This window comes from Malaclemys terrapin, chromosome 3, assembly GCF_027887155.1.
Source record: "Malaclemys terrapin pileata isolate rMalTer1 chromosome 3, rMalTer1.hap1, whole genome shotgun sequence".
NCBI classification, from domain to species: domain Eukaryota; kingdom Metazoa; phylum Chordata; order Testudines; family Emydidae; genus Malaclemys; species Malaclemys terrapin.
In genome coordinates, this window is record NC_071507.1 from 144,536,409 (window position 1) to 144,560,465 (window position 24,057).

General features: G+C 39.7%; 1 protein-coding gene across 1 annotated transcript in view; it reads left to right on the forward strand.

Moving 5' to 3' along the window:
• The window catches only part of ME1 (malic enzyme 1), a 335,701-nt gene extending 312,077 nt beyond the window's left edge, over positions 1-23,624 (forward strand). The window contains exons 11-14 of the mRNA XM_054021851.1: positions 2,585-2,727; positions 5,383-5,556; positions 18,619-18,717; positions 23,063-23,624. Coding sequence (XP_053877826.1) covers positions 2,585-2,727; positions 5,383-5,556; positions 18,619-18,717; positions 23,063-23,230 — 584 coding nt within the window. The 3' untranslated portion in view covers positions 23,231-23,624. The remainder of the gene's footprint in view (positions 1-2,584; positions 2,728-5,382; positions 5,557-18,618; positions 18,718-23,062) is intronic.
• The last annotated feature ends 433 nt before the right edge of the window (positions 23,625-24,057 follow it).

Below are 24,057 nucleotides of genomic sequence, written 5' to 3' on the forward strand. Positions count from 1 at the left end.
TATCAGACACATAGATGAATAGAATATGTTGTGGAAGAGTCACCCTAGCTTTTGTAAAGGGAAATCATGCCTTACCAATCTGTTAGAATTCTTTGAGGGTGTCAACAAACATGGACAAAGGTGATCCAATGGATATAGTGTACTTGGACTTTCAGGAAGCCTTTGACAAAGTAAGTCCCTCACCAAAGGCTCTTAAGCAAAAGAAGCAATCATCAGATTAAGAGGGAAGGTCCTCTCATGGATAAGTAACTGGTTAAAAGACAGGAAACAAAGGGCAGCGATCGATCCAGCGGGGGTTGATTCTAGACGCAATAAATAGACCCCTGAATGCTCTCCCGTCGAATCTTGTACTCCACTTCCGAGAGAGGCGCAGGCGGAGTCAACAGGGGAGCGGCAGCAGTCGACTCACCGCAGTGAAAACACCACGGTAAGTCGATCTAAGTACATCGGCTTCAGCTACGTTATTCACGTAGCTGAAGTTGCATAACTTAGATTGACCCCTACCCCCAGTGTAGACCAGGCCATAGGGTAGGAAAAAAACAATCACTTTTCACAGTGGAGAGAGGTAAATAGCGGGGTTCCTCCAAGGATCTGTACTCTGACCTGTGCTGTTCAACATATGCATAAATAATCTGGAAAAAGGGGTAAAACAAAGGAGCAAAGTTACAAAATTACTGTAGATAGTTAAGTCCAAAGCAGATTGCGAACAGTTACAAAAATTAAATGTAGATAAATGCAACTGTACGCACAAAATGATGATGTCTAAATTAGCTGTTACGACTCAAGAAAGAGATCTTGGAGTCATTGTGGATAACTATCTGATAATTTCTGCTCCATGTGCAGCAGCAGTGAAAAAAGCTAACAGAATGTTAGGAATCATTAGGAAAGGGATAGATAAAAAGACAGAAAATAGCATAATGTCACTATATAAATTCATGGTATGCCTATACCTTGAATACTACATGCAGTTCTGGTCACCCTATCTCAAAAAAGATATATTAGAATTGGAAAAGGTTCAGAGAAGGGCAAAAAAATGATTAAGGGTATGGAACAGCTTCCATATGAGGAGAGATTAAAAAGATGGGGACTTTTCATCTTAGAAAAGAGATGACTAAGGGGGGGAATATGATAAAGGTCTATAAAATCATGAATGCTGTAGAGAAAGAGAATAGGGGAGTATTATTTACCACATAACACAAGAATCAGGGGTCACCCAACAAAATTGATAGGTAGCATGTTTAAAACAAACATAAGGAAGTACTTCTGCACACAACACACAGTCTATCTGTGAAACTCGTTACCAGGGGCTGTTGTGAAAGCCAAAAGTGTAACTGGGTTCAAAAAAGAATTCGGTAAGTTCATGGAGGAGAGTCCATTAATGACTATTAGCCAAGATGGTCAGGGATGCAACCCCATGCTCTGTGTCCCTAAACCTCTGATTGCCAGAGTGGGAGCGGACAACAGGGGATGGATCATTTGATAATTACCCTGTTCTGTTCATTCCCTCTGAAGTATCTGGCACCAGCCACCATCAGAAGACAGAATACTAGGTTAGGTGGACCATTGGTCTGACCCAGTATGTCCTGTTCCTATGTTGTTGAGCTCCTAGAGCTCCCTGGCATGCAAAGGAAATGTAGCCCTTGCATTTTCCCCAAAGGTTGTCTGAAGTAGTCTTGCTACTGTGGAGGACCAGGGCATGGCCTTTCCCAAACCCCAGCTGTCCAATTGGGCTGGTTAATGCCACACAGCCCTTACACTAAATTGTGTAGAAAGTGTGTGTGATTGTGCTTGATTTCTGCTCAAGGTTGCAATGAGGGGAGAAGGGGAGAAGCACCCTATCAAAAATATACATGGCACTTCATTGGTTTACCTCATCAAAGCATTAGACAAACATTAGCTAACTAGTATTCTTCGAGTGCTTCTCTAAATCAGTTATGCTTCTGGTGTGCAGGCGCCCCATGACCTGGAAATCATAACGTGTTAGCCAGCAGCATCTGTTGGTCCTACTTGCTCCGTTGATGCCCTTGAGCCCTCCCCCTTGAATGTATAAAGGAGAAAGAACAACCAACCTACTCTCAGTTCCTTTGAATCATTCCTGGGTGTGAGATGGACCCAGCTTGCAACATCCATCTTTTTTTTCTAGTTGCATATTTAATTAGGTTTTTAAAAATACTTTTAGTTATTTATATTTAATAATTAGGTTTTAGCTTTGTTTAGTTTATTTTCTGCCCGGTATAGGAGAGGTGTGTGGGGGGGGGGAGGTCTAGCATTATTTCATGACTAAAAGCCCCGGGGTTTCAATTTTGAGAGTAACTCTAGCTACTGAACTGGTAAGTAACAGGTAAGTAACTTTCCTATTGTTAGCAATTGCAGACATAGAGTCCTGAGGTTATGCACATGTAAAAGTTACTCCTTTGTTTTTATCACGGAAGTAGGGAAAAAATCAACTAAATGTTAATAGAGAAGTTGTAGTAAAAGAAAATGTTATTGTATTGTTACTCCTTTTCAAAATGACATTCATTAATATCTTGAACAAACTGCATTCCCTACATTTTCTGTCATGTGTTTCTCTTCTTTTATTTAGGAGTTGCAGCTATTGGTGGTGCATTTACAAAACAGATTCTCAAAGATATGGCTTCCTTTAACAAGCAGCCTATCATTTTTGCCCTAAGTAACCCAACCAGCAAAGCGGAGTGCTCTGCAGAGCAGTGCTACCAGATGACTGAGGTAATGGAAGGTTAATGTATATAGTCACTAAATGTAGTGTTAGAGAAAGAAAAACAAACAGCTATCAACAATTGCTTTGTTATGTTTTAAAATTGTATTTGTTTTAGGTGAATGTAGAAGCTCTAGATTAGAAATACCAACTAGTTAATTCTCTATGTGGAAACAGTTAAATGTGTAACATCACAAATCTGATAATTCCATTGAAGCAAAACAAAACACCAAACAAACAAAATGATCTCTGAATAACTTGATTTTAATTTGCATTTCAGAAATACTAGGCAGAAAAATATTTCACCAATTTTTTAATATTAATACATTTCATGGGGCTATGAAACAGCCATATTTTTATTCTAAATTAAACAGCAAAGAAATGAGAGGAGCCTTATTGAAGTGTTTTAGTGCTTTTAGCTAACTGTTCCTGTGTACTGCAGTTAGCGACAGAGAATGTGCACTCTATATTCCATCTGCAAGAATCTCCCCACCAAGTTAGGATAGAGCAGCATTTAGTAGGTTGGCAATGCATTATAGCCAGCCTTTAGATGCTTGTCTAATACTCTCTGTCCTTCATTACTATACTTAACATATCAGTAGTTGTCAATTATGAGACTGTTAGTAACATATGTTATGTTTGATTTAGTTCCACCTTGTATGTGTCATTTAAATGCACAGTGACCTGTTTTTCCTTAAAGATATGTTTTGTATTTTTAAATATTCAAGATAGACATGCCTTCTTGCAGGAAGCAAAATACTAGAAATCATTCTGTATTGAGAATGGGGCCCCAAGATCATTGACCTCTGTTACTCAGATTTCCGGTAACTAAAGACACAGGTGAAAAGTACAGAGAACTGGTTATGTGCGAATAAAATTAAGAACAAAGAACTACAGTTTTTTTTTTTTTCATTTTTTTTAAAGTCCTATGCTTCTGGAGTGAGTGTTAATAACCACAGCAGCAGTGTGAGTAACTGATGCATCTGCCTTTTGCATTGGATCATGGGTTCTGTATTGGATTTCTCCTCTGTATAAGGAAGCTTGTACTGTCATACAAACAAAAATGTAGCATGTCCCGTTCCTCTACTGAAAAGTACATATGACAGTGCAATGCAAGAGTCAAACAGGAATGCATACAATATGAACGGTTGATTATAATGGGCAGCTATATCCAGTAACCAGAGCTAAAGATATACCGGAATATCTCTCACCAAAACATATAAAAAACAGTCCATGATAATACTGCACGACACCAGGCTAAACAAAATATCCTTTTGAAGAACTGAATAGGAACATTGGTGTGTTTTAAAATACACATTTTCAGTTTCCTAAAATAAACTAACATTTTGTGCTACAAGGAGTCTCTCAAAACTATTAAACAGTAAAAATTAATCATTTTAGCAATTTTAAAGGGGGCTGGACAAAGGACCTCTTGTAGGGCTGAGCATAAGCATCCTACCCCTACTTGACCTTACTATTTAAAGCCTAAAGTACTCTCATCTCAGCAAGGCAAGGCTCAGAACTATAGGTAGTTCAAGTAGAGCCTCTGGAATTTCACCTATCTCATTATTCTGAATTTAGATTTTTGTTTCTTACTATAGATCGGGGTCGGCAACCTTTCAGAAGTGATGTGCTGAGTTTTCATTTATTCACTCTAATTTAAGGTTTCGCGTGCCAGTAATACATTTTAACGTTTTTAGAAGGTCTCTTTCTATAAGGCTATAATATATAACTAAACTATTGTTGTATGTAAAGTAAATAAGGTTTTTAAAATGTTTAAGAAGCTTCATTTAAAATTAAATTAAAATGCAGAGCCCCCCAGACCAGTGGCCAGGACCCAGGCAGTGTGAGTGTCACTGAAAATCAGCTCGCGTGCCACCTTTTGCATGCGTGCTATAGGTTGCCTAACCCTGCTATAGATCATCAGCTACATGGGGAAAGCACTAATAAGATAGGGCTCACAGTTGCCTCCAAGACAACTCCTCAGACATCCACAAAAGGCACTGGAGATTGGGTGTGTCACCAGTGCTCTCAGCCTTTGCTAAGACTGAATTTCATTCCTTTGCAAAGGGTCAGCACAAGGACTATACACTACTTAAATCCTCCTTAAGTCCTATTTTGAAGATTTAATTGGTTCATATGGTTTGTGCTGGCCCTCTGCACAGGGTGAACTTCAGTTTAACAGAAAAGTGAGACACCTAAAGTCACCTCAAATCTAAAGCTTACATTTGGCAGCATGACACTAATTGAATTTTACAAGTATAAACGTTTCCTCCCATATTTCCTGATATTTACACATCTGTATTTCCCATGATGATAAAGGAATTGATCATTAACACTGGCTTACACTTTCCCTTATCTTTTCTCTAAATCACATTCATGGCTTCTGAATAAATGTATATAATCTGTTGCTTCCTAATAAGCCAGTATCTACTCCATAGCATAAATCAACCACACAGGATACTCTGTAGATACTATGATCAGCATTCTGTCATCCAGGACATCTGTCAGGTCAAATAAATCTAATATCCAATGAAGAGTGCCAAGAAGATTAGTTAAGATATAAGTGAAATATTGTAATATTTAAATAGTTATGTAAAACCTTCATGAGAACAAGTTTCCTCTCAAACAAACTAGTAACACTTTCAAAATATATTTTGTTTTAGGGGCGTGGCATTTTTGCAAGTGGAAGCCCCTTTGACCCTGTGACACTTCCAAGTGGGCGTACTTTCTATCCTGGACAGGGTAACAATGCATATGTGTTTCCTGGAGTTGCCCTTGGTGTTGTTTCATGTGGATTGAGATACATAAGTGAAGAAATTTTTCTCACTACTGCTGAGGTGGGTACACTATTCAAAATAATTTTTAAAAACCTTTAAAATCAGTGATTATGTAATAAACACTAAAATAAATATCCAAATGCTATCTTTCAAATCAGAAAACAATATTTCCTTTTAACATTTTAGCTCTTTATTTGTAAGGTAATATAAGTTTTCTACTGCTATAAATACATTTATATATTTTAAGCAGTTATTTTGATAAAGAAGTTAATATTAGTTGGGTTCAGATGTCCAGTATGAAATTCACTTCATCATTTAATATTTCGCACTCTGAAATCTGGATACAAGATGACACTATCTAGACCAGGGGTTCTCAAACTGGGGGTTGGGACCCCTCAGGGGGTCACAAGGTTATTACATGGGTGGGTCGTGAGCTGTCGGCCTCCACCCCAAACCCCGCTTTGCCTCCAGCATTTATAATGGTGTTTAAATATTTAAAAACGTGTTTTTAATTTATAAGGGGGATCACACTTGCTATGTGAAAGGGGTCACCAGTACAAAAGTTTGAGAACCACTGATCTAGACCTTTAATCACATTTGAGGAGTTGATCCAAGAGCAAGCTGGAACAAAAGGTTTAATTTCTAAGATGTATACAATTTTGACCGAAAAAGATATTGATAAGTAAACAACCCCGATGAAAGGATGTGAGAGGGACCCAGACAAATAATTTGATCTGAATGAGTGGGTCTCTGTGTGGGAAAGGGGATATGTATCTTCAATTTGTGTCTGTCATAAAGCAAATTGTTATAAATTACTGTTTAGATGGCATTTAACTCAAGTTAAAAACAGTCATATTTTTGCTACTAGGAAGGCGCTCTGTTGGAGTGGTTGTGAGGAAAGGTGAACGTACTTGCAGATGTGGTGATTGTGGAATTAGACAGTTTTGGGAAGAAATTTTTAGCAATTCATCTTTATGGCCAAATAGTACCTTCCTAGAGATCCCCTGACCTGCTTACTTAATGGTCCAGTAAAGGATCTACATTTTAAACAGAATGACAAATTAATTTTTTATTGTTAGCAGCAAGACTTTGTATTTCACATTATTGGAAAAATGTGACTCCTCCTCCTATGGAATTTAGGTATAAATTGTTCTTGCAATAGAAAAGCTTTCATGCCAAGTACATACTATGATGTTTTGGAGTCCACCCAGACCAGTAAGGGGTTCTGACACCACCAGCCCTGTAGGTTTAGAGGACTTTAGGCACCTTTTTGCTATGCAGCTGTGGTTCAATTCTCTGACACCAGTAGCCTGCCCACAAACATAAGGCCTCACCAACCAAGTTACTCTTTCTAGGGTGACACCAAAAGCCGCCCCTGCTCCAGTCATAGGTCTCCCGAAATACATCGTCCTCACATTCTTAATTACCAGACACTTGGAACATTCCCCTCTGGTTTGTTACCCATGGAGGCAGGAAACCAGCTCACTTTGGCATATATACTCCATGCAGTTTGCACACCAGAGATCTGCTTGGGATAAAAATAAACAAAAAGTTTATATATAAATTTATTTAAAAACTTATTTATAAAAAATAACCCACAGGTTCAAAAATGAAATAGTAAGGGAAAACAAACATATACACGTTATACAGAAAATAAACATACAGACGCCACCTCTGGCTTTACTTTCATATTAGCTAAAATCACTTTTCTAAGGGATTATTTTCTAAGAGTTATCTATTGCTTTAAAGCAATTTTCCAGCATGCCCCCCTAGCTGTCAGAGGTATCTGTCCCCCAAGTTCTGATTGGCCTTCAGTTCAAACCCTTTCCATTTTAAAAGGGTTTGCATTTTTTTCAGTCACTATAGATATTCAGAGTGGGGGAGACTCCCTCCTTTCTTGGGTTCCAAAGATGAATTTTTCTTTTCGGTTTCAACTGTTCCTGTTTGCTTGGATGGTTCCATATTGGTTTTTTTCTGGGCTGGACAATGGCTAGGTGCTCAAAGCCAGACTTGTCTGGTTGGAGAGGTAGCTTCTTCCTGCCTGATTCATTTACCACCCTGTTGTGAAGTGATGCTGAAGTTGCACCACAGTTACCATTACATTGTATATATATACACACACACGTATCTTGTGTACATATCTCATAATGATTATTAAGTTCAGTGCATTATAAAATTTCATAAAAGATCTTGATATCCTCTTACAGGAAAACAACATAGTATTAAATTGGTTGGTTTAATTGCTTTTATTTTTAGGTTTAAACCTTCTGTTCTCCCCCTGGGGTGTCTGGACCCTGATTGTCACATGTACACAAGAGAAACACCAAAAAGAGCCACCACATTTATTTGACCAACAAAATTGGCAGAATTTTAAAATGTGCGCAGAATTTTATTTTTTTGGTGCAGATTTTTTAATTTTTTTGGCGCTGAATGCCCTCAGGAGTATGTGCATCTATCTATCTATCTAATGCTATACAGAGAGACAACCATGGGGAGATACTGATATAAATCTGGACTAAAGGAAACTCTACCAAATACCTTATCCATATTTGGATGTGTTTATTATTGCCTTCATTATTATTTGTAATTCTTTCAAGAGTATCTTTATCTTGTTAGAGTCTTTAGCCCAAGGGTTTTTAGCATTTTTTGTAGTGGAGTTCTCTTGTGAGAAATTGGTGGAAGGATTCCCTCATAATGTTTTTCCTTGTGCCATGCTTTGCTACAGTTACCACCATCTTTTTTTTCTTTCCATTTTCTCTCCTGACCTTTTCTGTCTCTGTTCGTTTCTCTTATGATTATCTTTTATTCTCTGTTGTATTTTACTTTCTAATTTTTGTTCTTTTTTGCTGTCTTGGTGTGAACTTTCCCTCCCTGCTCTCCACTTAACAGAAGACTATATGTGACTGGGAGGTTTGGGAAGGTCCACCATTGATGGTGCTAAGAGGTCAGTCATACATAACTGAGAGTCATGGGAGCAAAGGAGAAAAGTTTGGGACTATGAGTTGCTGTCGGAGCCTCCTACCTGCACATGTGAGCTTGCCCTGTGACCATCTGCATTAGCTGCCACTGTGGGAACAGGGACAAAGAGCCTCTCATTGCATTACCCATAGTCATATTAGCAAATTTAGAGTAGGAAGGAGCAGGTTGAGCATTATGGAACTTTCTCCACCCTTACTGTTGTCCTCTCTTCCTATTGACTTTTCTGGAGCTTAGGTGGCTCCTCTCTCGGCATTCTGGCTTCTTATGTTCCCTTCCTTAAGCACCCAAGTCTCCCCAAGCCATTTATGGGGAGCCTGGGCACCTAACTCAAAACTGAGGATTCCACTAGGTAGCAGGGCATGAAAGGGGTTAGGCATTGCAACAACTAAAGTACCTTTGTGTATTTAGCCCTCACTGATATGACCCCATCACTCCAGTCCCTGAATCTCTCCACTGGTGTCTTTTCATATTAATTTCAGCCTCCTTATCCTTCATAATCCTATCCACAACTTTGCTATTATTTGCATCTATACTGTCTTGACTTATTACATTCCTATGTAACCTCTGCTACTATGTTTGGAATAGTCTCGCCCATCTTCCATGTACAAAGCAACACTTCCTCTTCACTTTCAAATACCTTCTTTCTTAGTTTTCCTATATTGCTGTCCAGCCACTAATGTTTCTATTCTTTCTTGCACGTGAATGCTTGTCTCATATATTGTATTTTTCTTAATTAGATTAAAAACTCCTCAGGGTATGGACCCAGTATTTCTACATGTTTGTAAAGTCTGGTGCACATTTATGGCACACGTTACATAAATAGTCAAACCTTTTGCACCAGAAATCAGTTTTCCCAAACAACTAATCATCTATAGAGGCACCAAACAAGACACACACAGACAAAATATGAAGAGACAAAAGAGACAAAATATGAAAAGATTCAAAAACTAGAGCTCAAAACTCCATAAACCTCTTAGCATCACAGAAGTAGGTAACACCCAACGAATGAACCATATACTACAAGTGTGTTGCCGGCACAGAGTGCCCGAGGACAGCAACAGCGGGGTCCGTTGCCCGGTGTGCTTCGCACCAATGAACACACCAGGGTGGAGAAGCAATCAAAGTTTATTTGAGATCTCAAAGTGGTGCCAGGAGACAGGCACGTCTCAAATCAAGCACACCAACATAAGCAGCCTTTGTCTTTTATACAGTTTGTAACTAAGCCTTTCCCTTTTTCCCCGTCCTTTCTCACCCCCCCTCCTCCATTCTCCCTCTGGCTACATTACACGAACTTGGCTGGGAGGCTTGTTCTCACTGTTCCTTTCTGCAAGTAATCTTGTCCTTTAGTTAGAAGCATGTAGGTTTCCCTTATCACTACTGCTTCCCAGCTGCTGGCCTGTGAGGTTAGTAAAGTTTAACATGCAGGGGCTTTGATTCACTTTGGCCTAGAGCGGGGGGGGCTTCATCGACTCTCGGGTCTTCCAACCCCCCGAGTTACCTAGGGTGATGCCTACTAACACCAACAAGTGCATACCAAAGCATTCAGTGAAAAATAGACTCCTTCTGTTCACAGCTCCATGAGGAATGAAATATTTATAGATATAAGGCTAAAGCACAGCTGATGAAGAGCCAGTGAAAGAGACAAAGAAGAAATGGCAAATAGAGAAAATAATTTTCCAAATTCATAGATTCGAAGGCCAGAAGGGACCATTATGATCATCTAGTCTGACCTCCACTATAACACAAGCCACAGAACTTCCCCAGAACAATTCCTAGAGCATATCTTTTAGAATAATATCCAATCTTGATTTAAAAATTGCCACCACAATCCTTGATAAATTGTTCCAGTGCCTAATGTGTGCACTTATGACTCCTTATTTTTTGCTTTCCATAGAAATCAAAAATGTAACCTCTGCAGTTTTCTATGAAACTTAGTTTAGGGTTTCAGCTCTCTTAAGATTTCCTTCTCCATCATCTCCTCCTGCTTAGTTTCAGTGATTGTTTGGAATTTGTGACTTCACAATATTTTCCATGACAGACCATGTATGTTACACGTACACACTTTGCTTCATGATCCGTCAGAAAAGAGTATGATTTGTGATTGAAAAACTCTTATTCAAACCAAGTATGTTTAATTATTGGCAACAGCTAAAATCAGACATTTAAAAAGAAAAGATTAATTTAAATTATTTTCTTTTTCAATCTGCAGCCATTTTTCTCAGATTGTGGACTCATAAATTAAAATCATATTGAACCTGATCAATACTTGGAAGGGAGACCTCCAAGAAAAAATTAGGTTCTGAAGGAAATGAGACTAGTGAATTAGTAGGTGGCATCCTTTCTTTTGAGTCAGTATTCAGGCAATGCCCCAGAATGCAATTAGGGTTAGAAGACCGTTTTGCTGTAATCTAGTCTTTCAGATTAGATTTCACATTACAACCCTGATCATTGAAAGTTATTAAAGATCCCGTGGAACTTTCAAAAAAAATAAGCAGGTGTTATCCCTTATGTACTCGGTAAACTCCAATGTATTATTATTGCTACAAGTATTTACAGGGTTTTACTGTGCTTTCTATGTACACCTTACACCAAGTAGAATCTAACAGCTTCACAAAAATGTGGAGCACAGTTCAAATATCCACAGCAGCTGACTAAGTGTCTTTGAGGACACCTAAGACAGTGGGTAGCATCCAGAAGATTTAAAAACAAGTGAATCCAGCAAATATTATGGAAAACCTAGATGAAAAGAAGCTACATTTCATCCTGATTGTGAGGCTCAGACACATTCCCAACAGCTCCAGAGATTAGAATACCCAGCTCCCAACTCCTCCAAGCTTTTCTTCTTCCTCCTGCTGAAGTTGTCTTGATGGAGCAAAGGCAGGAAAGTGGGCTCAAACAACTGGGACCCAGGCTATTCAGCACCTTGAATTTCATCTGCAAGATAACTAGAAGCAAATGTAGTATGTTGCTCCTTTGGTCTACAATACTTACTGGTGGGCAGCTGCATGCTGTACCAGCTGGAGTTTCCATCAGTAGTTTTGTTAAGCAAGATATATTCTGGCATCTTTAAAAAGTGCCATCAGCTTGCCCTCTCGCTGAAGGACATTCACAGTTTCCATCAGTAAAACTAGTAAAAGGCCAGACTGTTTCCATTGGCTTTAACCATCCAAGAAGGGCAATGATCCATCTCATAGGACTTTGGATAATTACATCCTGCCTGCTCAAATCCTCCCCTGTAATTTCAATTGGATATGGTATTCTTCACTTACTGTCCTAAACTGCTGCGTGTTGTTAAACAGTTGCCTCATTTCTTTCTAGAAGTAGCTTCATTTTGGTTTGGGTTAAGTGATTCCCATATATAGTTTGTAAAGTGTTTTGGAATACTGCTGGATGAAAGGTTCTATATACATGAATTGAAACATGTCTTAAGTGGCAGTCCAAAAGACCAGCAAAAACTGGTTGCTGACAGAGGCAGTTTTTACTAGCAGTCAAACAACATTGTTCTGGAAACTGGGCTGATACAGTACTTTTAAATCTCTTAAAACAGGGTCTGCCTCCTAAAAGTTGTTTTTAGTGCAGAGTTTGCTGTATAAGTTATTATGCAGTATTCAAGTCCCTCATGAAATTTTACATGAGCAAATATCTTTACCCTATATAGTCAGTCTTGGTAGCTCAGAAGTTTATACACAGCCATTCATGATACTTATGGGGATAGAATACTCACAATTGGTCTCATACTGCAGGCACTAATTGTGCTGGAAACAGCAGCATGTTTGAATCTCAAGTGAGTGTGGGAGGAAGCTCACCACTCTGTATTGAACTGTGTGAACAAGCAAGAGCTAGGAGTAGCATGGATGGGCTACTGAGGGAACCCTCACCAAAAAAGGTCACAAATCATTGAGGGTAAGAGGTGTTAAAAGTTTCCATTGAAGTCCTGAGGGAAGGGGAAAAAAGGGGTATAAATCTTCCATAAAGGACTAAAATCACAGTATACCTTGTTTGTCATGTAGGTTTTGAAATAATTATGATATTAAAAGCTGAAAAACAATTGTGAATGGAAGTGCCAAGCAAGCTCCAGATTTTAAGAGACTCCCAAAACATAACTGTTAAATGAAAAGACCTTCTTAGCATGTAATGTAGGCTTATCTGTAAAAGAGAGCTATTGAAAATATGAAGCCAGGCTGCATGCCTGCAACTATTGACCTCTTGCTTTGCCACCTCTTCAATTAATTCTGATAGAAGGAACAGTTCACTTATTGTAAGTACCTCAGATTCTGTTTTCAGGTGTTCTGCCCTTCATATCAAGTAAAGTAGAATGTAACTGAGTTTGGATGATAAAGCTAAGGTACTGTGAGCTATAATGCCTCCTAATTGCAGGCAATTTCTCTGCAATGACAAGGAACATTACCTGTTCCTCTAAACTTTACCAAGCACAACAAAAATGTTCAGAATTATAAACTAATGAAATACTCTTGGCGCTATAAAGCCTACAGTTAGTTCACTTCAGAGATAATCCCGTTAAACCTTTTCATTAAAGAAAATATGTTCCCAAATAGCCAAGATGTCTGCACCTGGTTGATACCATGTGCTCAGTCTTGGATGACATCCATTTAAATGCTGGACTATTTCCCTTTCTATTAAAAACATAAATTAATTGAAAAATGCTTTTACTTAGTCATAGTACACTTGAAGAATGTGAAATTTCCTTTGAAAATATTAGTTTGTGGTTGTGTTTATACACTGTTTCAAATGCCTTGTTATAGAAGTACAGCACAGAAACTCTTTTGGATTCTGTGTGAGCTAAGGTTGTCACTGGTCTCATCCAGAATAGTGTCCAGTTTTTATTCTCCAACTTGCTTCCTGTAGTCTCCTGCTACAAAACAAAACATTTCACTTCACATTTTCTCTGCGATGCTTTAAGCTAACAGCAGCTAATATCTTCAAGCCTTGTGTCCCCAGCAAAATCCTAACCTGTTAAATCCAAGAATAAATCAAATTAGAAACAACAGATCTCACTTATTCTTCTGACAAATATAAATATATGTCCTGTTTTATCAAAGAGCTTGTTTACCCTTGGGGGGTGGGGTGGGAGGAGCAAACAATCACTAGTTGTTAAGGGGGAAACCAAAATAAAATAAAATAAAATAAAACAGGATTATATTTTCTATTCCTAATTATTGTGGCTCCCTCTAGTGGATTTTAGTGGCCAATACGCTTTTCAAGATCAATTTTAAATGCTGATAGTTTGATAGCAATAGTTTGCATGCATGTGAATGTACTGGGTATATAACCTGCCATTGTCTTGGCCAGCATTCCCTCTTCCAACAGAATTTAAAATAAGGCTGTGTGTAAATGACAGTTAAGCACGATTCCTCGATTTACGTAAAGTTACTATTATAACGTCACCCCTTTTTAGCCTGAGTGGTTAGCCAATATTTAGGGTCTTGGAGGTTGTTTCCACTAGGGCTATGTCTATACTACTGCAGTAAGTCTACCTAGCTACGCAACTCCAACTACATGAATAACATAGCTGGAGTCGATGCACCTTAGGTCGAGTTACTGCAGGGTCTACACTGCGGGGCGTCGATGGGAGAAACTCTCCCGTTGACTTACCTTACTCTTCTCATCTGGAGAACGATCTGCTGTCGATTTGGTGGGTCTTCACTAGACCCACTAAATCGACCGCCGGTGGATCAATCTCAGAGCTTCGATCCCAGCTGTACTGTAGACATAGCCTAAAAGAAAAAACTGATGTTCGATATTTCTTTGATGCAATCTTGTTTATTTACAAAGAATGTATACAAAATCCTGTTTCCCTGGACACAGTAGGAATCAAACAACAGGAGAAAGCTTCTTTGCTCACTGTTCCTCCAAGTCACTTTCCAGCCAGCACTCAGCCTAAAGAGCATTCACTCTGGGCTTTCTGCTTCTCTTGTCTCCTTGGAAAGCTGCTTTCTCTGTCTTCTTCTGACTCACTGACACACACAGCTCCATCAAACAATACTCCACCCTCAGCATTTGCACTCAGACCTCATGGTTTAGTGCCATGCCATGATGGTCTGTAATATGGATAGTGGCTTCTGTTGTGTCAGCTATCTCTAAACAAAGGGGCATTTAACTACTCCCTCATTTAGCTTGAATAGAAGGCAGTGATCATAATTTGTTAGTCTCTAAGGTGCCACAAGTACTCCTGTTCTTCTTCATGCTCAGTGGCTGCAGTGAAATTTTTAACTGCCCATAGATCAAAGAGACACTACCTGTGGGCTACCCAATCTACAGCATAACAACAACATTTGAAAGCCTAATGTTATCTAAAACCAAATTAAATTCAATGCTATGACTCAAGACAAACAATAAAGCTCTAGAAAGGCAAGGTGAATGAAGTAATATATTTTATTACACCAACTTCTGTTGGGGAAAGAGATAAGCTTTTGAGCTACCCAGAGCTCTTCTTCAGGTCTGGGAAAGGTACGCAGAGTAAATACAAGGTGGAACAGATTGTTTAGCATAACTAGTTAACACAGACATATTCTAACAGACCATTCAAGGTGAAGTGGCCTGTTAACATCCCTGCAGTCATAGGTCAAAAGAGGGAGATTAGTGGGTTACAGATTGTTGTAATAAGCCCTAAATCCAGTGTCTTTATTCAGACCATGTTTTTTAGTGCCTGGTTAGGGTTGCCAATTTTGGTTGGACGTATTCTTGGAGGTTTCATCACATGACATAATCTTTAATTAAAGATTAATCTTTAATTCCCTGAGGACTCCCAGGAAAATCCTGGAGGGTTGGGAACCCTATAACTTGGCAAAGTTATGAATTTAAGCAACCAGGCTAATCTTTTGAAGGTGTTGGGCTGGTTTCCTTTGAGGACAAGGATTGAGAAGTCAGATATGGAGTGATCGTTTTGTGAAAAGTGTTCAACCATGAGTGATATGGTATTTATCTCTTCTATTATTTTTCTGTGTGACTTCATTCGAGAGCATAGTGATTGTCTCATTTCACCCACATACTTGTTATGGGGCATTTAGTGCACTGGGATAGGTACACCGCATGTGTAGGACCCATGGTTTTTGAAAGATGTGTTGTGGGAGGTATTGATCATTGTAGCAGTGGAGATATGTCTGCATGTTTTGCATCTATTGTTATGCCAGGTTCAGGTGCTACTTTGAGTTGCTGGGTCTTGGTCTGTGGAGAGCTCGCCTCTGTTGATGAGGTTGGGGGGTTGTTTGAAGGCAAGAAGAGGGTGTTCAGGAAAGATTTATTTCAAGGTGTGGTCTCATACAGTATAGGTTACAGCTGTTTAATGATACCCATATGGGGCTTCCAGTGTGGAGTGATAGGTGACAACTAGGGGTGTGCAGTCGGAGGGTTTTTATCCCCTTGTACTGAAGCAGGTTCTCTTGGGGTATTTGCATGGCCTGTTCCATGATGTGATTTACTTCTCTGGTGGAGTGTCCTTGTTTGGTGAAGGCAGTTTTAAATGTGTTAAGGTCTGTATCCCAGATTTTCTCCTCAGAACATATTCTGTGGTTTCTGAGGGCCTGGCTGTAGATAACAGATTTCTTGGTATGTTTGGGGTAGTTACTGGATCTGTGGAGGTAGTGTGATGATCCATGAGATTCTTGTATATAATTGTCTGTAGGGTTCCATTGTTGAAGCTGATTGTAGTGTCCAGGAAGTTGATGCTAGTGTGGAGGGTTATAGTGTTAAATAAAGCTCTAGGTTGCTTTCTTTTTCGGGTATGTGTCCATGTGGATTCCACTGTAGGTATGCATGTGCCCCAAGCATGTGAATTTGGCATCTTCGCATTGCAATGTCCAGCAGGGCAGTGTATGCACCCTGAGCCTCCTCATGCTTCAGTGTGAGGATATAAAGGGTGAAGCAGCCCTGACCCTCCGTCAGTTCCCTCTTACCACCCATGCCAGCAAGACAGAATCTGGACTGTTTCTAACCTGCTTCTGATTTTCAGAATTCTTCTCCAGTGAAAACCATTTTTCTTCATTTCTTCATTATATTAATTTATTTGTTTGATTTTTGTTGCATGCTCCCCCACTCTACCCTTCAAAAAAGCAGTAGTCAGGACAGACATGGGGAGACCCTGTGTGTACAGTAGGTCAAGGCACTTTGCACTAACTGCTAGCTGTGGCAGTTTCAAAACCTACCAGGTTCAATCCCGTCCTTCCTGCAATGGACTAATACCTATCATAGATGAACACAGCAATGCCTGTTCTGTCTCGTAGAAGCACATCTCCCAGACAAGCATGCTATCTACTGCTCCTTTTCAGCATTCACCTAGAAATCCCGAGAGACAAGGCTCAAAGTACACCATAGGAGCAATCCATGGAGGTAGCCACAGATCCAGGAATGGAGACATCCCCTGTCTCTGGGGAGTGTCCCACTGACTGTGAACCACACGCCCAGTACCAGCAGGGAAAGGAAGATGAAGAGGGTGCACACTACCTGAGCACTGAAGGCCTCAGTGCCGACTACGGCACCAGCTCCAGGGAAAAGAAACTCAGCACTGTCTTTTGGAGCAAAAAGGCTTGCCTGCACTGAGTGCAAATGCAACTGAGAATGGGCAACATATCCATCCCCCAGAGAGGACTCTGGACCGAGAAAGAAGCTCTCAAAATCTTCCACACCAATGAGGGATAGCACCAAGATTCCAGTAGCAACACCTAGGTTAAGGAAGACAGACTCACCTGTGCCAACATTGACACCAAGACCAGGGCTGGCCCTGGACCCAGAGATCCCAATTTCCTGATACTGAGAACTCTTAGACGAGCCTCCTTCACTGCTCTCCTCGGCACTGGACCCAGAGACAGAATCCTTTCCAGTAGTGAGATATGCCTTTGACAAGCCCACCCCACTCCCCGTTCTTCTCAGCACCGGATACAGCACTAGCACAGGCTTTGATACAGGGCCCACTACCAATGGAGCCAAAGCCACATCCACTGCACTGCCACAGAGAGATTTCTCCTCCCATCATCAGGCAATTCTTTTCCCCGACTTGAGCAGGGAATCATCATCTGAAAGGTGTGGATAATGCCTGCAAGGATATTTGGAAGGCATGCGGTACTGAATCCCAGTTCAGGACTGGCAATAGATAAGCCACCCATGATTGGGCTGGTACAAACACAACCTGCCGACATGGCAGTACTGGCCCTAGCAAGGCCTGCCCTCCAACAAACTTTGGCGCGGAACTCCTTCACATGTCTGGATTAAAAGAAGGAGGTCTCGGTCATCACCAGCATTGCTGGCTAGAACTTCCTCACCAGAACAGGAGGGATCTTTTGAGAACATGGTGGAAGCAGCAAGGGAGACACTCCAGCTTCCTTCTGCTCTGAAGTAACTGGCAGTAAGCAGTAACCTTTTCAGAACAATGGGTATGCAGGGTATCAGTTGCATCAGTCCAACAGAGATTGGAGTATAGCTTTCCAAAATTCTGCATCTGATCTGGCAGCCAAGTCCAGTGTGTAATGCTTGAAGTCACATGAGCAGCTTGCTCCATGAAGCAGCTTTGCAGATCTCAGATATTGGTATGTTGTGGAAGCCTACTGAGGATGCCATTTGATCTCTGGTGGAGTGAACTCTAATAGTGAGAGAGGTACATACACTGTGTTATCCATTTTACCAGTCAGCTATAACCACAAATAGACGTGGGGCCATTCTGAAAGATTTGGTCCTGTCAAAATAACACTTAAGAGCCCTGGACATATCCAAGCTCTGAAGCTTCTTCTCTGGCATGTGGTTTTGGAAAGAACACAGGTAGGTTGATGGATTGATTCTAATGAAATTCTGAAATCACCTTGGTAAGGAATTTGGCTTAAGGTCTCAGTACCACATAGTCTTAGTGAAATGCTGCATATGGAGGAAGATAACAAAGAAGAAAACAAAAGCACAGGAATAATTAAAAGTCAATACACATTTAAAGAAAATATGAAAATACATGCATATATTTAACGACAACTTTATTTTCTACAAAATATTAGATTTAAGAACTGTGAACAGCAGTGCTATGCAGAGAACTTTGTATCTGGCAAAATCAGAAAGTGTACTTACTATGAAAGTTGCTTTTGAACGAATTTACTGTAAAGTAGGCTTGTGGGTTTAAAATAAATCTACCTTCTGCTTTATTTCTAGGTGATAGCTCAACAGGTTTCAAAGAAACATTTAGAGGAGGGTCGTCTATACCCTCCATTAGTCACTATTCGAGATGTGTCACTGAAAATTGCTGTGAAGGTAAGTGATTTCAGTTCATTCTGCAGCCACTCTCCACTACCCATGCACTTTGCATGTTAAAATTAGATTAGCTGAAGTAAAATATTTTCAGGATTCATTAGTCATTTTAAATCAATCTTGATATGAAGCAAGCAGAGTGTTTTTTAAAATTTCAAATCCTTACAGTTCAGGCATAGGCGTGAAGGAGCTGAAAATATGATATACTCAGTGTTTAATTACAGGTGACTACAGTAGAATGATGTTTCTACTGCTTATTCTGTACCACCTGGTTAGTTGCTTGTGCTGTTCCTAGCACCTGATCCATGAAGTTTGGAACCTATACTGTCAATAGTTTTCTATCTTGTAGTTGCCTTTCAGGAGAATAAATGCCTTCTCACATGCCAACCTCCTCCTTCCTTTGGCCTGCTGCTGCTTGATTTTGTTCCAATTCTCCTTATCTTGACCCATCAGAACAAATAGTTATTTTGTGAAGTCAAATATATGTTTTTCATGCATGGATTTTGCCAAATTGACTGCACTATGTCAGTAGCTTATAAAGTGCCCAAAGTAATTTGATAACCCATAGATTTGGCAGCACTGAAAAACAACAGACTTAGCCCCATTTCTACATTCCCTGTGGCTTTTTGTCTCCCATGAGTTCTCAGTTTTATTTCTGAGTGGGTTATCATGTTATAGATAATCCCATTTACTGAACAGCCTTTTGGAAGAGTGGTGTTGTCAATAGCTCCCTATCTGTGGCATGGTTCCCTTTGATTCATTTGGTAACAGGATCCCAGGTACATATAAAAAGCCTTGTTTTAGTTCACTTCTTTTCAGGCTGATAATAGCTGTGTTCCATAGATGTCAAAACATCTCTAAACAGACTTCTCAGGCTAAAATCAGACTGCCTTTGTGCTTGGTAAATCCTTTCAGAAAGTGCTGGAAACTTTCCTCCTCTATTCACTGTGACAGAATTAATTTTTTTAACTTCGGTGCAAAATTTAATGGAAAAAAATGGAAAATTTGTAACTTGAGTTTCTGGTCTGATCTCTCTCCTAGTTGGAGATATGCTCTAGGAATTATTTTGGGGAAGTTCTTTGGCTTGTGTTATACAGGAAACCAGACCGTCCCTTCTGGCCTTCGAATCTATGAGCACTTGGGCTGTGCCTGTTTTCCAGCGAATACTGGAAGCAGTTCAGGCTTGTATACAGGGCTCCAGGGCTTGGCCACACCTTTCTGCCTTCAAGCTAGATGAACGTTTCCAAAGATATATTGAAATACTGAATTTCCATTAGGAGAGAAATTTAAACTTTAACAGTAATGACTTATTCAATGGTGATAATTATATGCAAGGACCCAAAGAGGAGCTCTTGTGGAAATACCCAAAGAACTTCAGAGGGGGCAGGTTGAGGTCAAGGTCAATCCCTGAAAGCAAATTACAAGGTAACTTTTCCATTTCGGATCATAGCCTCTCCCCAAGACTAATACATTTGTAATATAGGGAGGCAGTGATAAGAAGGAGAAAGAAGATGGTTCACCCTAATTCTAGAGAAGGAGGTTTAATCTGTTTGGGGAGTAAAGAATGCTGCATCTTGGGGGTCGGAGGAAGAGAGAGAGAGAGCATGTGCACAACACACAGATTTTTTTCAGCCAGCTGATGCCCTTTCTGTTCAAGAGGCCACTGTGGAAAATAAGTGGGTTCAGATTTCTTCTGAATTCAGTTTTTCTGTAGCCACATATGCTTTGGTGATGCACAAGGCACTTCGTTTTCTTTTTATTTGAAATTTCCCAGGAATTTAATGAGGCTTATAACAAAAATTGAAGAACGGGTGAAAATTGGGGGGGGGGGGGACCTTCAATTTTCTGGGTTAATATTGGGGGATGGAAGGACAGAAAAGAAGCAACAAATAGAGAAAGGTAAGACTATTCTGACCCAACTCCCTCCTCCGGAAGGAGAAATGGCAGCTTGGTAATCTGGGTGGCCTGGTTTACTAAACCAAAGCGGGCCTGGAACTGGAGAACATAAGGGCGCCATCTTCTAAGGCTCCCTCCTCTAGTCTTCTGCCTCTGGGCCCGCTCCAGAAGGAGAGATGGTGGCTCTGGTACCTGGGCCATCCAGGTTACTGAGCCACCATCTCTCTTCCTGGGAGCAGAAAATTGGGTCCGGGAATTTCAGCAAGTTGGGGGGGGGGGGGGGGTTAGGACTCAAGCACTGATATACACACGCACATCCATGGGTATCTTCCACTATGTTGTCTTACTTTAACTGGCTCACATTTACACTTTGACTAATTGATTAATAACAAAAACATTTCTATTCAATGTAGTGTATTAGATTTTCTTAACATGATCAGTATTTTCATGTACGAGAGAGGTCCAAAATTTGGGTTACAATTGGTAAAAAATACAAATAACTTTTGTATAACCTGGGAATTTTACCAATAACGAATAACCAAAAATGAAAGGCCTTAGTAATATAGCACTTGATTCAACTAACTATGGAGAATTTAGAAGCTTTTAATCAGGTGCTTTTCCCAATCATCACTAAAACAAAGCCCACACGCTGGTGTAGGATCAAAACTCGCCATTTCTTGGAGATTTAGCTTTACTAAGAAAGATATTGTCAATTATGGCAAACTTTAACAGCTCTGGTCACATCTAGTGGCCGTTGAGCCTTTAAGCAAAATGAAGCAAGAAATATTTCATGTGAGGCTTGGAAAGGAAGAGTTAACCTTGGCAAAAGATGATCAAAGTTCAAAGAATTACCTTCTTCATGTAGAAAAGATGTGTATCTTCTTAAAAGGAAAGATTTCACTTCTTTCTTGCTTGTATGAAGGGGGGACTAATTTGCCCACTGCTGCCATAAAAGCTAGGATGTTACTGAATAAAAGTGAGCAATCCATTTGCACCACCAGAGATACTCCTGAGGGAATTCAGGGCAAATAATCCAAAATTCTGCATTTTTTTTGTCAAAATAATGCAATATAATCACAGCAATTTCACTTATTTTGGTAATTTATTTAAACTACCATACAGAAAAAAATCACAATAACTGTTCAGCATTTCCTAAACACATGAAGGTTACAAATACTTGGTAACCAATACCCTGCATTCCAGTTATAATCCTGGATTTTCATTTAAATTACCTTACTTTTATTTTGGTGTTTAAAGGGACATTCTACTTTACAGAACACCAAATTGCTCAGACTTTCATACATGAAAGTCATACAGTTTTGCTAATCATTGTCTTGCAATTTTTTTAAATGGGTAAGTAAAATAGATCCCGAGCTGTAATCTAACCCCATTGTGCCTCTCTGGCACAGGGGAAAAAGCGAGAAAGCCCATAGACCTTCCTAGCTGAGGATTCCGTTACTGTCATTTACAAGAAGGCTCCTTTACACCACTCTAAAACAATGAGGAGTCCGGTGGAACCTTAAAGACTAACAGATTTATTTGGGCGTAAGATTTCATGGGTAAAAACGCACTTCCTCAGATGCATGGAAGATGCTCCATGCATCTGAAGAAGTGGGTTTTTACCCACGAAAGCTTATGCCCAAATAAATGTTAGTTTTAAAGTGCCACCAGACTCCTCATTGTTTTTGTGGATACAGACTAACAAGGCTACCCCTCTGATACTTTACATCACTCTGGCAAGGTAAAGGAGCCTTAATTGACTAAGAATGGGAATAATGAACTAACAGTGTCAACATTAGCACCCTGCGAGCTTAGTTGTTACATTTGTGCTCTGCCTCAGGGTCAGAGCCTGCTTCACACAGCCCTATGCCTCCAAGACCGGAATGCAGCAACAGGGAGCAAGAGGGACAGAGTGAGTCTCTCTCACTTTCACAGGCAGGCGCCCAGCCCTACCCCCTTAACATCTCTCCATGGATGCATGCATGCCCAGCCTCCCTCCTCCCTCCCACAGTAATCTACTCTCTACTGCCACCTGCTCCCAGCAGATGCACTCAGGCTGCTGGGAAAGGGGCGTGTGTTCCCCACAGATTTCTTTGCTCCCCCCATTTTTCTGCAGGGGAGCCAAGAAATCTGCAGAAGGTATCAATTCAGGGCGCAGAATTCCCCTAGGAGTAAAGAGAGTGAGAAGGCCACGGGTAAGACTCATTTCAATGGATGCAGCAACCCAGCTTTTCAGAAAATTTTGCACAACCTTTGTTAATCCCCTCCTCATGATATATTGGGACAGATCCACAACTGATGTAAATTCATATAAATCTGTTGTTTTACACCAGCAGAGGATCTGGTATCTTTTGTTAAATTTTGAGCTATCATCATTTCTACTCTTACTTTTGGAACAGCATTGCAACAAACTTAATAGGTTGTAATTGTCAACTTGGTTGTGTGTTTCCAGATTGCAGAACAAGCCTACAGCAATAAAACAGCATCTTTCTATCCTGAGCCCGAAGACAAGGAAGCATTCATCCGCTCACAGGTTTATAGCACTGATTATGACAGCTTTGTAGTGGACTCTTATGTCTGGCCCGAGGAAGCCATGAAAATACAGACCGGAAATCTTTAATAGAAAATGAACAAGGTAGCAGTAGTTGAAGGAATTCAGATACCTATTACTGTTTTGTCTGTTAAATCTAAAATTAGTTTTTGTTTTTTTTTAATCTTTAATAGAAAATGAACCAGGTAGCAGTAGTTGTAAGAATTCAAATACTTATTACTTTTCTGTCTGTTTAAAAAAAAAACTAATAATTTTTAGATTTATCTTTAATAGAAAATGAACAAGGTAGCAATAGTTGAGAGTTCAAATATTTAGTAGTTTTCTGTCAAATCTAAAAATTTTTTTTTTAATATGCTGAAAACTTTTACAATCAGACTAATTTTTTCTTTAAAACTTTTATTTCAAATTAGTTAAGTTGCTAAAATAACTGTACACAAGAATAAAAATCAATTTGGGCAATGGACTTGTGGCAAATGTTTCCCTTTTTTGCTTATGATTTTCAGCTGGAATATTACAGAGAATCACATCTCTATACATTTCTGACATGTTACAATGTATTGTAATAGAGGACTAAATCCTGCTCTCATTAACGCCACTAATTTCAATGAAATCAGGATTATGTCCAAACTGACAAAACAGTATGGCAGAGGCTAAATAGCACAATCTGTTTAAGGAAAGGCACAGTACAATTTGCATATAAAATAATGAAAACATTTTTGTTTTAAAACATGGTAAATGTAGGATATTTTTCTCTAGGAAAATCTGTATGTACATTTGCAATCATGCAGGTGCAATGGCAGCAGTCAAGAGAGAGTTTTCTAATGAGAGAAGCTAATGAATGTCCCTTCAAAGCCTACATGTATCTCCCTCTACTGATTGATTTTTTTTTTAATAAT